General features: G+C 46.2%; 1 protein-coding gene across 6 annotated transcripts in view; it reads right to left on the bottom strand.

The window, feature by feature from the left end:
- Positions 1 to 339: 339 nt before the first annotated feature.
- The window catches only part of LOC101841231, a 157,835-nt gene continuing 141,079 nt past the window's right edge, over positions 340 to 17,095 (bottom strand). For all 6 annotated transcript variants that reach the window (XM_013122666.3, XM_013122672.3, XM_040745950.1 and 3 more), the window contains one exon: positions 340 to 2,193. In XM_013122666.3, the coding sequence (XP_012978120.1) occupies positions 1,815 to 2,193 (379 nt within the window). In that variant the 3' untranslated portion in view covers positions 340 to 1,814. The remainder of the gene's footprint in view (positions 2,194 to 17,095) is intronic.

Raw genomic sequence — 17,095 nt, 5'->3', positions numbered from 1 at the left:
AGACAACTCAGGGCTTGCCAAGGGTACACTCTTCTCTTCACCATTGTATTGCATAGACGCGGACTTAAGGGCCTCTCACTGAAAGACACTACAGTCACTACACTATTTAAAAACTGGTGGCAGAACACGGTAACATAGAAACTCGGGACCACTGGGATGAGATGAAGAATTGGTGTGACAGAAAGATGGGCCCAGGGCCGGGGAGAGGAGACAATAAAGAGTTTGCCTCATAAACACAAGGTCCTGAATCCAAACCCTTAAAAACTGCCGGGGGAAGGATGTGGGCTTGTGTCTTAGTTGTGTTCTATTGCTATGAAGAGACACCACGACTAAGGCAACTTTTAGAAGAAAACATTTATTTGGGGGCTTGTTTACAGAGGACGGGCCCACGATCATCATAATGGGGAGAGTGGCAGCAGGCAGGCGTCGGGCTAGAGAAGTAGCTGAGAGCTTTACTTCCTATCCTGGTCCTCAGGCAGCAGGCAGAGAGGAGAACGCAGTGCCTGGTGTGGGCACTTTAAACTTCAAAGACCACTCTGCATGATATATCTCTTACATTGCCTCAGACAGTTCCACTTCCTGGTGACTAAGTATTCAAATCTATGAGCCAATAGGGACCATTCTCACTCAGACCGCCACACTTTGTAATCCCAGCACTGAGAGGCAGAAGCAGGTGGGGCTCAGAGGCTCACTGGCCCGACAGAAGAATGGGTGAGGCCCAGACTAATGAGAGACCTTTCTTTTTAGTCTATCCTGATTGTTCAGTGAAATAAGAATAAGAATACCCACCTCTGAGAGTGGTTATAAAGTGTGAGGAAACAACTCACAAGGGAGACCCTCCAGGAATAAAGCAATGCTCTGATACCGAGAGCTGCCTCCAAGGAGCAACAGGAGTGGTCCAGAGCCAGAAACCAGGCAGATCAATGCCTGTACACCCCAGTTTGCTGGAAAATAGCTTTCCAAGTTTTAGAATTCTTATCTGAAGTGTTTTTAAAACCCTTACATATACCTAGGCAAAACTAAATAGCTTTAATGACAAAGGGCTAGCATGTGGTCTTTGTGTATATCATACTGGTAGCAGGGATTTGGAACTCAACTCCACAGCTAAGAGTCTCTATTTGCTTAAAAAGCATTTAGGAATCCAACTGGGAAAGGGCATGAGAGACCTTCTCTTCAAGATATATGAAAAAGGAAGGTGATTTTTCGAGTACCACAGTTCACATTGACAAAAACAAAAACATCAGGTGTCTATTTACTGAAAAAAAGCTAAGGGTATGTAATGAGTCAAATTGGATTAATGAAGCCAAACCATGGGACATAGGCAACCTGGCTGGTAATACATTAGCAAAGAAGTAAGGAATGTCACTGGATATAGAGAAACTGGTCTGCAGGTAGTGAGTGCTGTTATGTGGAAAGGGCCACCTTCACGGCCCTGGGTTTGCTTAAGGTTGAGGGCCGCATGGACGGAGCAGACATCAGTGCCAAGGTTAAGAGTATGAGCTTGAAGTATGCTGGTTTCATAGAGACAAATGACTTGTCTGAAACCTCACTATCCACTCCTCAGAAAGGGTTAGGATAGTGCCTCCCTCTTGCATAGCTGTGAGCTGCTCTGTGTGATAAATTGTGTAAAGTGCTTGGCTACAGGAGGTATTCCACTATGACTTTAGGTGACTTTGTTATAAAATTGTTTAAGGAACTGACAGGCATTTTAAGGGCAAAAATATACGCTAAGGACTTAAAAAGGAAAAATACACAGGGAACAACCTAAATGCCATCTTATGGCGTGATGAATTCCATGTAGAGTGTTAGACAAACTATGCTGGACTCATTAGTTTCTGGAGACTGTTCCTGAAGTCTTCTGGAAGGCTCTCTGGTTTCCTAGTGGCTGGGTTCACAAAGACATGGACTGAAGACCCTGTGGTACATGCCAGAGTGTCAAACTGTGCTAATTTAGGGTGGCCTAGGAAAAAACCATCTGTGAGGTCACGGTGATCAACCGAAGGCGGCTCCTTGGTGGGTTTAGGAGGAAACAGAGCCAGTTGGTAACATACACTGGAGCGACCCACTTTCTCCACAGCCAGGGCAGCCACTGGGATCTGAGGGAAGCCAATGGGTGTGTGGTACTTGCACTGATTGGCCACCATGAACCCCACCAGGGGGGATGTCAGCAGGCTGGTTTTCAGGCCACAGTACCTAGAAAGTGAAATCACAGTGTTTACTCCAGGTTACCACAACACTGATACCATCTCCTAATCCAAAGGCTGTGTGTTCAGCCACTTGGTAACCCCAGTTCCAGTGCTTCCTACCTGAATTCCTTTGGACAAGTTATTTAACTTCCCTCTATCTCAGTCTACAACGATGTAATGCCCGTGACCGTAGCCTTCATAGTCTGACTATGAGCATCAAAAGACCAATGTTTAGGGCAGGAGAGATGGCTCAGGGGTTAAAAGCACATGTTCTTCTAGAAGACCCACATGTTCTAGAAGACCCAAATTTGCTTCCCAGCTCCCATGTCAGGTGGCCTGTTACTCCAGCTCCAAGGTATTTGATGCCCTCTTCTGGCCTCCATAGTCACAACGTTCATGTGCATATACCCACATATAAGTATATACATAGATAAAAATGAGACCTCTTTTTAAAAGAGATGAATGTTTATCATTTAATATACCATAGTTCCTAGATATAATGATCTCACTAAACATAGGCTACTTTAATATAATTCTGTCAACGTTACTAGTTGTGATAACACAACGTTCACAAAAAGCAACCTAGGAAGGTTTTAGCTCATAACTCCAGGTTACAGTCCATCTCAACAAGGCAGATAAGGCAGCAAGAACTTGAAATAGTCACATCCATAGTCAAGAATAGAGAGAAATGAATGCATGCATGCTTGCCAGTGCTCAGCTCTATACTTACACAGTTCTGCATTTACATGCCCAGGGAATGGTGCCACCCACAGTGGGCTGGGTCTTCTAACATCAACCCCCCCTACAGACATGCTCATAGGACAAACTGATCTAGACAGTCCCATTGAGACTGTCTTCCCAGATTGTGCCAGTTTTACAATCAGAAGTAACCTTCGCACCTGTTTTTCTTCTCATCAAGTGTTAGGTTTTTCTGCACTAAACGAGAGAGAAAACACATTACACGAAGTTGCTGTATCTTGTATCTCTGCCTCTAGACTTTGATCTTTTTAAGAACGGGGGGGGGGGGGGGCTGCATCGCACTCAGTTTTTGCTTGGTGACAAGAAATGAAGTAACACTTGTCATAGTACTTGAAGGACCAAATTCCAACATAGAGAGGGGAGTCAGCATGAAGTTCTATCTCCCACAGAGACCCTATTGCCAATAGTTAGCTGCTGAGAAATAAAGAGTCCATTTTCTCTAAAGATGTAGTCCTTGATAAGATACCATGTTCCAATGGAAGGCCACACATCCAAGATGTTTGGGCTCCGCAAATTGGGCTGTCTAGAGGGGAAAGAAAGGTACAAACTTGGTGGGAAGGGAAGGGGGAAAGGAATCTGGCAAGAAGGGGAGGAAGAGTGAGCATGATCATTGATCAAAATTCTCGAAGAACTAAAAACAAACAAACAAACTGTCAAGGTCACACAGAATGGGAAGGAAAAGCTTTGTGCTGAGTTTCAGCCCCTCCCTCCTGCTGAAGACCTTTGCATCATAATTTACACATTTCCTTACTGCCCTTACTTGCAAAGAATGAACGTGAGGACTGTAGGAACAATTATGGGATGTGTAAAGGTTTTACTCTAAAATTGTTCACTGGAGGTGGAGAGACAAAAGACAACTCCAAGTTTCAGAGAAGGCCCTGTGAGCGACTTGTTGTCCACCCTGTCACCCAGGGAAAACTTGGATACTTTTTACTTTCCCACATGGAAAGCTGTCCAATGGGAAAAACCCTTACAGAACAGTTGTTCTGTGCCATCCTGGGTGACCTCATTTGTTGCATAAGAACATAGTATGTGTCCAGATTGCCTAGAAAAAACTTTGAAAGGATGAACAGCAGACCGTTTTCAGTGATATCTAAGATTTACAACTCTTTCTTTTTCTTTTAGCTTGTATGGATGCGTATTGAACACAATTTCCTTTTGAAAAGAGAAAATGTTTTTAAATGACTGAATGTAAGAAAAAAAGGATTCAGAGATCTAAATGAGGCTCTTTGGTCTTGTCACTGGCTGTCCTCTATGTATCTTCCTCAGGAATACCATGCCATAGTCTGTTCAGGACAGTTCCAACAGTGTCATAGCCTAGGTGGCTCATAAACACAGAAGTTCATTTCATTTAGTTCTGACATGGGAGCATCTAAGAGACAAGATGCAACAGATTGGTGTCTGGTGAGAGTCTACTTACTACCTCACAGACACCTTTGATGTGGTGCAGGGCATGAGTGAAGGAGTTCTCCCAGGTCTAGGGCATTCATTCTATTCATGAGGCTCTGCCCCTATCAGCTCCATGGGCCCCATCTCTAGAGTCCCTCATACTGAAGATTAAGTTTCAATGCAGGCATCCAGGATGACACAAACATCCACAGCATTGCAGAGGGAGAGGCTAACTGAGAAGAATCTTGCTTTGTGCTCAGTCTCCAAGATCCACTGAGAATCAGATCCCCTCTTCGGTTCCAGAGCGACTTGGTAGTTCTCTATGCTGGGCCACATTCCCCTCTCTGTTAGAGAGCTGACAGCAGAGAAACAGTATCTCTTCCCTCCAGGACAGAAATATTTCATGAGCTCCTTATTTGCGTGTGAGCACAGCCTGGATGCTCTTAAATAATTGAATCATGCCACATTTAAACTCAGCAGCTACTGAGCACCTGGGATATGGCAAGTCTGGGCTCCCTGCCTTCAGTTTTCCAAACTACTCTGCAAGGCAGCATTTGTCCCCCTCTGCTGCCCCACCCCTTACAGAGTGATTTGCATTCAGCAGTGCTGGGCTTGGCTCCAAACTCTGGGCTCTCTTGATGCAAGTTCACAACACTGCCCCCCCATCCCAAAATTTTGGATGGTGAAAGTGACAAAAAAATAAAAAATAAAAAACTTGCATCTAAGGTCAGTGGATGGAGTACATTTTTTTTAAAAAAAAGGTTTTTAATTATTGGAGAAGTTAATACAATGTATTTTGATAATAACTCAACTAATCTATCTAACTCCTCTCAAAACCACCCACCTCCCTTAGCTCCACAGTGTGTGCTTGTGTGTGTGTGTGTATGTGTGTGTGTGTGGTGTGAGTGTGTGTGTGCTTGCTTGCATGTGTGTATGTGTGTATATGTGTGTGTGTGTGTGTGTGTGTGTTTCAGTGTGGCCAACCCACTAAGAGCCATAACCCTTTCACTGCAATCATTTCTGTGACTTCAGAGCAATGTCATCACCTTGAAAGAGCACACACCATGTTCAAAGTCTCAAACACCAGGCTCGATGGATTGGTAGTAGCCGTAGGCTCCCAGGGAGAAGCTTTTCTATTGTTGCTTTTCTTTTTCTCAAAATTTATATATGTAAGGGCACTTTTTAAAGTTGTTAAGTCCTCAAAAAATCAAACCTTTCTATAGGCTATTGCCCTTCCCTTGGCAAGATGTTTTCTTGTCCTCTTTTGGTTGCAGAAGAAAGTCCTGCTTTCTCCTTCTATTCTTACCTTCCTCTTTCCTGTGCATTATATTTCCATCTTCAACGAATGTTAGCTGTGCACCTGTTACATCCCTAGCATCTCCTAGATGAAGAAGAGGAAAAGCAAACAAGCTAGAGAGGGAACACTTCTACATACAGCGTCAGTCTCAAGCAAAATCAGTGACCAGATTCAACCCCAGTGTGCTGTGAAAAACTCAGTACCAGGCTAAGTAAAGGGGTTCTGCCAGGTCAGAGCAGGGCGACCTACTTCATCTTGGGAAATAGGGATGTTTTTCAGAAACATGACAGCTTGAAATGAGATGTTAAAAAGATACAGGAGTCACTCAAGTGACCAATAGAAAGAAAAGCCTTCTGTGGAAAATGGCATGTATTAGAGGCCAGAGGGAGAAAAGTCACTGGTGGAGACAGCAGAGGTTCCCATCAGCTGGAATATAGACTACAGGGGAGACAGGAGCCAGACCGGGAAGGGTTTTGTGAATAAGCTTGGCCTGTATCCCGAACAATGGGAAGGGAGTGTGTGTATGCAAAGGAAAGGCAAGATGGGGATGGTCTGGTGAAATGATCAATGGTTTCCGAGTGGAACGGGCTTCTACGGAAGACAATGATGTCTGCAGAGAGAGCAACAAGGAACCCTACCCTCCTGGCAAAGATGCTGGTGACTTGGACCAGAGTGGCCACAGAGAAGACAGAAAACAGTATGATGAACTCAAGAGATTTTTATATTACGTCCAGCGACAGAATGAGAGAGACTCCCAGGCTTCTGCAAGGGACTGATGACTGCATCTGTGGCAGGAGGGAATGGTGACTGGCAATGCTGGGTGCTGGTGAGGAAAGAAGGTGAGTCAGGTGGCTGAGGAGGCTGAGCTGAGGGACTGAGACCTGGTATGAATCATTGCCTAGTGTTCCCTGTTTCTTTCAGCAACCATCTCTAGCCAAACCTGTCTTTTGAGCTCCAGACCCATATTCAAGTGCTTCCTGGGAGAAACTCAAGGCTGTGTGCTTAATGGAATCCAGTTCAGGCAGGTAACATAGAGAGAGGATCAGGGCTGGCTGTAGTACAGAGTGGTATGTCTGTGGGGAACTAGAAAGCAAGTGCCTGTCTGACTCCAGACAAATTCAGAGTTCTGGAAGGTGTTAGGCAGACAGATTGGTGTGCCTGCCTGGTTTTGTCCTTCAAGCCTCCAGTGATCATCAAGTATGAGAGGGGATATTGTCTTGTGACCCAGAGACCCAGCTTTCCATAAGATCATTCTCAGTTGATGACGGAAGTCATGCTGGAAGTGAGATTCACATGAGCTGAATGCTAATCTTCCGTGTTTTCTTAGGCCTGCCTCAGCACACTTTAGACATTGGGATGCTTGAGTTGAAAGAACCTTTGGGGATGGGTCAGCCAGCTCTGACTGGGGCTTTCAACCCTGATGCAAATAGCAATCTCCTGCAGAGCCCCTGAAATGCACAGATCCCCCACATCCTGTCTGACCTCCTGAGGAGCATGCAAGGAAGGTTCCAGGCACCCCTGCAGGCTGCAGGAGTCTATGCAAATCAGGTTCGACACACTCAGATAAGGAAATGACCCAGATGAGGAGGCAAACCCACTCAGACACTCAGATAGAAAGGGTCTAGTACCTTTGCCCCACGCCTTTCAGAGGGATGGCTCACCACTTTACCCCAAGACTCATCCCTGCCTTGGCTTGAGGAACAAAGAGTCTCTGAGGTATTTGACGCTCAGAGTCAGATGAGAACTGCCCACAATCCTGCTCAGACTTTACCTGGCCTAGCAACTGGGTCATTCTCACTCACTCCCCTCTCCTCCAAGTTCCTGTCTCCTTCAGTGAACTCATCACTAGGTTCTGCCTGAGTCCCTCAGAGGAAGCCCTGCCTACATGGCTGTTGGTTTATCTGAGGACACAGACCTCCAGAACATGAGCCTGTCAGGTAGTGGGAGGCCCTCGGGCAGATGGCACTGCTACACCTTTCAGATGAGTGCAGCTATTTATGTCACTTGCTGTAATTCACAGAGAACAGGCTATAACCTATGGTCAGTCACCTGGAGTGCCGGGGCAGGAAGATGGCAGGAAGCCCATCCTCCTCCTCCCCCAACTAAACACAGGTTTGGCAGTGGGAGCCCACACAGGGCTTCATCCTCAGGGAGCATCCCACAGGATCTGCAGGACTGTCAGCCTCTAGAGACTGCCCCGCTGGCATTTAAGAATATACTGCTGAAGGGCCCGGACCCTTACCTAGCCCTCTGCTTTGGCAGTCATGACAGGCTGCAGAAAAGACCCAGCAAGATGTAGGCCTCTGACCATGCCCTAATCACTAGGAAGCCAGATGCCCTTCACGTGGTAAGGAACCACTCAGAAGTTAGCTGGCGGGCTCTGGATGTAATAGTGGAATGCAGGCAGAGCAACTGCCCTGGGAGAGCCTCTAATGCAGCAACCTTTCTGCAGCTGCAGCTGACCAATCAGTTCAGGACAGATTGCCCAAGCCCGGAGGTGCACCAGTCCTGAGACTGTTGCTGTGCAACCAGCAGACCCCCAGACACTCCCCTAGGTCTCCCCCAATATATGCCCTGCCCCACTGTTGATCGGTTCCCTCCTGCTCCACCTGCTGTGTCAGATGGACCGAGGTTCCGAATTAACTCCAGTTAACTGCTGAGCAAGTTCCGGGACAGCCTCCAAAACAATACAGAGAAACCCTGTCTTGAACAAACAAAAACAAACAAACAAAAACCCAAAGCTTATTAATTAAAAGGACTCTTTGCACTGGGCAGTGGTGGCACATGCCTTTAGTCCCAGCACTCAGGAGGCAGAGGCAGGCTGATCTCTGTGAGTTCGAGACCAGCCTGGTCTACAAGAGCTAGTTCCAGGACAACCTACAAAGCCACAGAGAAACCCTGTCTCAAAAAACAAAACAAAACAACAAAAAAAGACTCTTTGCTTTTGTGTCAGTTCTGGTCTTGTGATGGTTTGGGGAGGTTCAGAGTCTGGGCACAACAGGCACAACACTACTTATGGCTCTCCATGAATAATGAGTTGTCTATCAAGCATTTGTGAATCTTGTCCACAAAGCCCAGGCAGACTAATAGTCCCTATGTCGGCCATGTCTAGTAATTTGTCACAGTGGGCCTTGGGTGAAGTGGAATTCTCCATGTATACCTTGAACTCATAGATATTCACCTGCCTCTTCCCCCCAAGTGCTGGGACTAAAGTTGTACAATGCCATACCAGTTAAAAGCCCGCTCCTTTTAATTTATTGGTTGTTGTTGTTTGTTGTAGAACTGGGTGTAGGGCCCAGCCATGACAAGCTCAACAGAGGCCTGAGTTTCAGATTACCCTCAGGCAATACCTGGTTTCAGGACCACAAACTAAGACCACCCAGGCACCACCCAGGAATGGACCATCCAAGGGGAAACCACCTAAGGTTCCAAAGGAAATTCCTAATACTTCAACCACTGTAAATAGATCACCTGCTACCCCTTACCCCAGCACAAATGTCAGTCAATCAGGGGTCCTGAACCCCAACCTCTGCTATGATTAAAACTCCACCTCAGCCGGGCGGTGGTGGCGCACGCCTTTAATCCCAGCACTCGGGAGGCAGAGGCAGGTGGATCTCTGTGAGTTCGAGGCCGGGCTGGACCGACAACCTCCAAAACAATACAGAGAAACCCTGTCTCGTAAAAACCAAAACCAAAACCAAAACCAAAAACAAAAAAACCCACCTCAACTGAGCTCGAGGCTCTCTGACCATGCCAGTGTGTTGGACATGTGGAGAATTCAAGTTTGAAGTTGAATAAAGGCTCTTTGTTTTTACATACGGGATTCCGTCTCCTTGTTGGTTTTGGGGGTACTCCGTAATCTGGGCATAACATTGGGAACTCAGCCCAGGGCTTTGTACAAACTCAAAGACAAAAGACAATAGGACCAGTTACCAGGTACTGTTAAATGTAAACTCTTAAACCGAGGCAATTTGCATAGGAAATACAATAGAATTAATGAGCATTTACTGCACTGTTAGTAGGAATTTACTCAGGAGGTTCAGCTTGGGTCCTTGGTGGCAAAGACTCAAGCATAATCTATTTGTGGCATGGAGATATTAATAGTTGATAACGTAAGTGTGGCTGCTTAGCCTTTACTAACTTAACCATGCCCTGGTGTTTGCTGCTGGTGAAAAACAAGTTTTCTTCTCTGGTGGGTCCTACAATAATCAAAGAGATGGTGAACACTTCATTGCAAACAAAGAGTTCTTTGTAAGAAAGCAATATATACAGTTGTATGAGGTGCTGCAATAAAGGGGCCTGGCTTGGAATGAGACAAGTGGGCCATAGAGTTTTTGAAGTGCCCAAAAGAGGTAGGTAAAGCTGGACCATAAGATGGGATGGGAGGATGGTGATGGGTTACTGGGGGAGGAAGGCAGGACCCTACCTGTTGTGTGCAGCCTACCTGCCAGCCTGGTTCCAGAGCCCCATCAGTCCCAAATAAACACACAAGAGGCTATATTAATTATGAAGCTGTTGGCCGTTTGCTTGGTTTCTTATGGCTATCTCTGATTTAAGTATTTACCCCATAATTGTTAATCTAAGTATTTCTCTTACCGGAGAAAGGATTCGGACATCTTACTTCTCTGGCGGGCTACATTGTCTCTGCCATGTCTCTCTTTCCCAGAATCCTCCTCAACCCCTAGTCCCACCTATCTTGCTTACCTATTGACCAACAGTGCTTTATTGACATATACACAGGACTTCCCCATCACCTACCATGTACAAACTCCACTGTGTCCTAGCAGAATAGGACTATTCTGTGGGAGGAAAGTAGTGATGTTTGCACTTCCTGACCAGAACTCCAGAAATGGACTGGTGCAGGCTGGGTGGAGGCAAAGGCAGTGTAGAAAACCAAAGACGCAATGGACGGAAACAGTAGACACTAAAGTGTCGCTTCCAGGGAGATTCAAGGAGGGATGAGAAGAAAGAAATCTGGGCTTTTCTTGGCTAGCCGCCTTCCTCTGACAGAAGTCAGAGCTGACAGTCCTGTGACAGTTATGTCACAGGGAGAGCACATGCCCAGACCATAAAGAGTTGTGACTTGGTAGGCCTGCTTCAGTAGCCCAGCATTCTGCCTGGCTGTTCCTAGGCTCTTATCCCATTGTGTAATGTGGTCAAGTTCTTCCAGAACATTATTCCACAGCTAAGGGAAATGACCATACAGATAAGTAAACTTATGTGCAATGTATGGAGGCCGCTTTACTTCCAAAAGGGATGGGAGGCCGTGAAGATGAAAATGGAGCCTGATGCTTTCTGACAGCCTCGTATTTTAAGCAAGCAGGACCTCAAGTGCACTGGCTGTTTTTGTTTTTATTTTTCTTCCTTTGATTAGTTTCGTGTTGCTCTTGAGCATATTTTGGCTCTATTTACAGGACAAATGATCTCAGTGGTAGCAAGAAAAATTTCTCAAAACTAAAGTCTAGCAAGATGTGAGATTGAGCAAATATCTAAATAAGCCTTTAGTCCAAGCTATGTTTATCTTGGTACTCGGCAATATACCAATATAAAAAATAAAAAAATGATATTTCTAAACCAAGTTGCCTAGCTCCAAACAAGTGAGCAATCGTTTACATTAGGGATATGTGCACTCCCAGCTGGCTGCAGACCAGAGCTACTGCAGTTTTTAGTGTGTATTCAATAAGGTCCCAGACTGGGGAAAATCAAAATAATGGAAATTATCTGCTCTGAGAGCAGAACCGTTTCTCTGCAACCACATTCTCCCAGGAAGTTCATTCTGGTAAATCAGTGTCAAAATGACAAGGTAATCCAACGTGTCTCTACAGGCACAATATATAACAAGCAAAAAAAAAAACCCAAAAAACAAAAAATCCAAATCTATGTTCAGAAGACTAAGGAATGGAATTTTTTTTTGAGAATTGAAAGAGTAAAACAAATTCATTAAAACATCTTGAGTGAAAACAGGAAGCCCATGACATGATGCTCAATTAACAGGAAAACACCATCAGCCGGAGTACGTGTAGACTGCAGCAGTCTGATTTTTTGGACGCTGAGAAGCAGAATCTGTCATTGAATACAGCTGCAGGATAGGCGCTGTGGCTGGAGAGGCTTGCATGCAAGTGCTGATGGCGCTCGTAGCTGTTGTGCTCTCTGCCTTTGCTGGGGCTGCTCACTAAGGCATTAGGAAGCGACCAGAGTCCTTAAAATGAAGCATGCCGGGGACCTGGTCACTGTCCTGGGCCCACTGAGAAGGGTGAGCATAGACGGTCACGTGCGTCTGGGGAAGCCTCCCTGCCAAGGCATTCGGGCAGGCGGCTAAGGAGCCAATCAGGCACAAACAAAGGCAGAAGTTGCCGCTGTTTAGAATCCCCTGTATACCCGAACTGGACGCTGAGGGCAGAACTGGAGGAGGCAGAGGAGCCTTTAGAAAGATGTTTTTGGAGGAGCTGGAGAGATGGTGCAGTCAAATGCTTGTCCTACAAGCATGAGAACCTGAGTACAGATGCTCAGCACCACGTATACTAGATGCTGTGCTGTCCATCTGTAATCCCAGCACTGGAGACTTGAAGACCGAGGTGCCTTGGGGCTCGCTGGCCAGTCAGTCTAGCCAGATCTGTGAGCTCTAGGTCGGGAAGTGTTGAAGGCGACGCCTGATGTTGGCTGCTGGCCCCCACATGCACATTGACCTATGTCTGTGCACGCCTGTGAACATGAACAAGGGGCAGCCATACTTCAGAACTGCTTTTGTGTTTTTTTTTTTTTAGCTCCCACAGTGTGGCTTTTTAAAAGCAAGTTACACATCCATGGAGATATTTTAAAGAAAAACAAAACATTTGGGGGAGAAATGGACTAAGATGTGAACAGCAAATGTATGGATCTCTTAGTGAAGGTAGTCTCTTTGGCTTTAGTAACAATGTTCTAGTTTGCTTGCTATTGCTGTAATAATCACGTGGCTGAAAGGAACCTAAGGAGGAAAGGGTTTATTTCTCCTTTCAGTTTATAGCCTGGCAAGAAAGGAAGACAGGGCAGAGACTCAAGGAAGGACTTGGAGGCGGAAGCTGAAGCAAAGGCCGTGGAGGAGGCGGAAGCTGAAGCAAAGGCCGTGGAGGAGGCGGAAGCTGAAGCAAAGGCCGTGGAGGAACACTGCTAACCAGCTTGTTCTTCATGGCTTGCTCAGCTTGCCTGTTAAAACACAACACAGCCACCTGCCTAGGTGTGACAGTGCCCACACCTCTCACATCAACTATTAATTAAAAAGTGCCCCACAGACTTGCCTGTAGGCTAATCTAATACAGACATCTTCTCAGTTGAGGTTCTGTCTTCCCAAATTGAAGGGACCAGACCCTCACCCAGTCCCCTGCTTTGGCAGCCATGACAGGCTGCAGAAAAGACCCAGTAAGATGTAGGCCTGTGACTCAGCCCATGTCTGACCTTGCTGGACTTGCCTCAGTCACTAGGAGGTCAGATACCTTCCATGTGGCAAGGAACCAATCAGAAGTTAGCTGCTGGACTCTGGATGTGCTTTAGGATAACAGAGCAAGGCAACCATGTTGGGAGGGCCTATAGACCATAACAACCAGTTGATCAATCAACACAGGACGGGTTGCCCAAGTCTGGAAGTACACCAATCCAGAGATGGTTGTGTACCCCTAGATACTCCCCTTGTTCTCCCCCAATAAATTCTCTGCCTTGAGGTCCCTTCAGGTCCTTCTCACACCAACTGCTGTGTTGGATGAATGAGGGAACCGAGTTAAGACAGTTAACTCATTAAGCAATACAAGAGTCTTTGCTTTTGCATTGGAACAGGTCTCTTGGTGATTTTGGGGTTCAGAATTTGGGCACAACAAAATGACTCCAGTTTATGTCAAGCTGACCAAAAACAAAAGAAAACAAAAATCTAACTAGCACACACATTTTCTCTTTATCCTTTTCTAAATTTTATTGAATTTTTTTGAAAATGAACATGTTATGCTGGCAAATTCATAAAACTAGGGTTTTTTTCCCATAAAAATACTTTAGTGGGAGAAAAGAAAGGATTGGGTGAAGAGAGATTTGAAGAAACTAGTTTTACATACATGAGCTTGAGTGGATGAAAAAAATGAATGACATAATACTTTTCAAATGTCAAAGTAACTTCATACTTTTAAAGGCCAGAAGGCAGTGGGCACTATGAAAAAGTCTGGTAAGGTCCACAGGGCAGAGGTGGGGCACGGGTGGGGGTAGGGTGGAGGGAGTGGGGGGTGGGAGAGTGTATCTAAAGCTAAGGCAATTGAGGAGCTTTCGCCATATGAGCAGAGTGAATCATTTAGCTGGGCAGCCAGACTCAAATGCCTTTCAAATCCACCCAAGAGAGACTTAGTGAAGAGAGCAGGCCCAGTAGAAGGTGCAACTTCCCATGATGTCAGGGCCTGTTATTTCTGGAATCCACTCAGGACCAGGATTAGGGAATAACTTAACATAATTAACCAATGGCCCTCCCTGGATTCCCTTTAAAAGGCTCATGGCACTGACAAGATAGGCCATGGAGTCTGTTCTACATCTGTCCAAATAAGGTTAAGTCTCACCAGCCTGGAATTCCACTCTTGGATTTGATTACTGAATCTTCCTCTGCAGGGCTGGTTGGCTCTGAAATCTTGTTAATGGTGCAAGTGGTAATTTTTTAGAAAAGCATTTAGGGAACATTTTTAATCCACTCATATGATTAAATACTTTTAAAATTCTCGGTGCATTAATTATTAGAACATCCAGTATTCAGACTTGTCGAGTAATATTTTATGTTCATTTATTCAACAGAAAGTCACTAAGCGTCTGGAGCTAGGGCTAGGTACCAGACGCGAGAAGCCTTCCAACTCCATGCCCTCCTGGAGGCAGCTTGCCAAAGGATTGGCAGCCCTGAAAACAGAGAGTGAGGTACTCTGATTGGCCAGACTGAGTCATGTGTCCAACCCCAAGCCAATCACCACAGTAAAGGGCCCCGAGCTGTCCGATCATGCCTCCCTGGAGCCTAGCTCGCGGAGTCCTACTTGAACTAAGGAGTGGGAATAAGAGAAGTTGAATTTCTTACAGAGAGCCTAGGGCAGGAAAGAAAGGGTAGTTAGCTAGCTTCAGGGGTGTCACCTACAAGGTGGCTGCTAAACACCCAGAAAGATTGGCACCCCCAGAGGGAGCTGTTGAGTGGGAGTCTGCCCCTCCCATCTGTGGTCTCCTGGCTCATCATGTGCTCTCTTCTCCAAGTGACTGCTTGACTGTTCCCCTTTTCTGCAACACTGTGATGTAGCCAAGATGGCGGCGGAAGCTCACCAGGTACCAGACATCATATGGTTCAGACTGTTCAGCTACCAGAATCGTGAGTAATAAGGAGCCTCATTTCTTTACGAATTCTGAGCTTCGGATATTTTTGTCACTGCAACACAGATGGACTAAGACACTGTCTGAGGGGCTTCCACCAAATTAAGGCTTGTGCAAGTCCTCAGTCATGACTGAATAACTGTCACGGCTTCCTTGGCCTCTCACGGGACAACTGATGTGTACTCCACACCAGCCCATGGAGACCCGATCGGGGCTGCCCCCAGGTGCTCTCAGCAGGGACAGTCTCACTCATAGACTCTGTGCTGGCTTTGCTCACTTTCCCACCTTACCTCCTACTCTTCTCCGGGTGTGTCCAAGACACCCCCCAAACAGATGGCCTATCCCAACCCTCTGCATCAAGCCTGCTTCTGGGACAGCCCCTCCTTGCGGTAGGAAACTGTTATTATTCTTCTCTATAAAACTTGGCCTTTTGAGGGTGGGGGTTGGGTCTGCTTTGAGGAAGAGTCAAGCTAAAGCAGGTGCACCAAGATGAGGAGGACCAGGAGGTGGGAGGAGAACCAGGAGACTGTGGTCTCCAAGGAGCAAAGAAGAAACTTGGAGAGGAGGATGCTTCTGGAAACGTTAACACAGTGAGTCACACGCCCTTGAAATAATAAGATTCCAAATGCATTCGCCTCCAGCGTCTGCATTATCCTAACAGACCTTCCCTGGATGGTTCATCCTCAGCCAGACTTGGTAAGGAAAGAAGCCAAATTTACAATCTCAAAGAAAAGAGACCCCAAAGGCCCAAATGGCTTGTGAGGCTTGAAGAGATGGCACAGAGGAAGCCAGAACCAGAGGCAGGATTGTTTGGAGTTATGTGTAGAGCCTTTAATGGCTATGATTAATGGCGTCTTGCATTCACGCCCTTTGCCCCATAGTCCCCTTATTCTCTATCTTCTGTAGCACTGGGCAGGTCTTGTATTGGTCAGGGTTTTCTAGGGGAATGGAACTGATAGAATGAAAGTGTGTGTGTGTGTGTGTGTGTGTGTGTGTGTGTGTGTGTGTGTGTGTGTGTTATTAGAATGGCTTGAAACTATGGTCCAGCTAGTCCAACAAAGGTCCAAAGAACCCAGTAGTTATTAAGTCCTCCAGACTGGGTGTCTCATCTGGTCTTCAGTATGTGCTGGAATCCTGAAGAAGCAGGCTCTAATCAGTGAAGGAGTGAATGGACTTGCCGGCAAGAACGAGAGCAAGCAGACAAAAGAGAAGTTCCCTTCTACCATTTCTTTATATGCTGGAAGGAGGCGTGGTCTGGATTAAAGGTGGAGTTTCCCACCTCAAAAGATCCCAATTAAAAGTGGGTCTTCCAGACAGGTCTCACTATATACTCAGGCTAGCCTGGAGTTCTTCACATAGCCCAGGCTGGCCTCAAACTCAGTCTCTGTCTTCTAAGTGTTGGGATGGCGAGTGTGTGCCACCTGCGGCTGTGGTCAGCTTTTGAGGCTTATTTACATTATGACAGAGAACTGAAGTTTGGCTAGCTTGAAGCAACAGCAGCCTGTGGTGATATTTTGTTTGTGATCTAATAAATAAAACTTACCTGACCATCAGAGTGCAAAGCTAGCCACACCAGTCGGTCATACAGGTCAGGCAGTGGTGGCACACACCTTTAATCCCAGCAGCCCTAATCCCGTTAGCTCTAGAATCTGGGCAGTGGTAGTGCATACCTTTGATCCCAGCACTAGAGAGGAATACAAGGCGAGTGGAGACAGGAGTGCAGTGTATTCAGTCTGCAGTCTAGGCAGTCTGAGGAGCAGTGCAGTTTGGAGATTGCATTTTGACGATTTGTGGAGATGGGATCTCCCAATTTGGTCTGAGGTAGAGGTAAGAGCTAGTGTTTGGCTGCTTTGCTTTTCTGATCTTCTGCTTGAACCCCAATATCTGTCTCTGAGTTTTTATTATTTGTGCTACAGTAGCCCAAGTCTCGCTCTGCTCAGAATCTGGGTGGAGTCTCTTCCAGTAGAATTCTCTTTCAAGAGGTCTAGTCTGCTCCTTGGCTCTCTGTCTGCTTTTGGCCTCTCTCCCACACCCTGCTGCCATTCCATCTCTAACAGAATCAACAACTATGCCTTTGTCTGTGGTAGAAAAATGGTTCTTATTTCCCCCAGGAAAA

This window comes from Mesocricetus auratus, unplaced genomic scaffold, assembly GCF_017639785.1.
Source record: "Mesocricetus auratus isolate SY011 unplaced genomic scaffold, BCM_Maur_2.0 Super-Scaffold_100004, whole genome shotgun sequence".
NCBI lineage: Eukaryota > Metazoa > Chordata > Mammalia > Rodentia > Cricetidae > Mesocricetus > Mesocricetus auratus.
The sequence above is the reverse complement of the archived record's forward strand: the minus strand, read 5'-3'. Positions and strand labels throughout refer to the sequence as shown.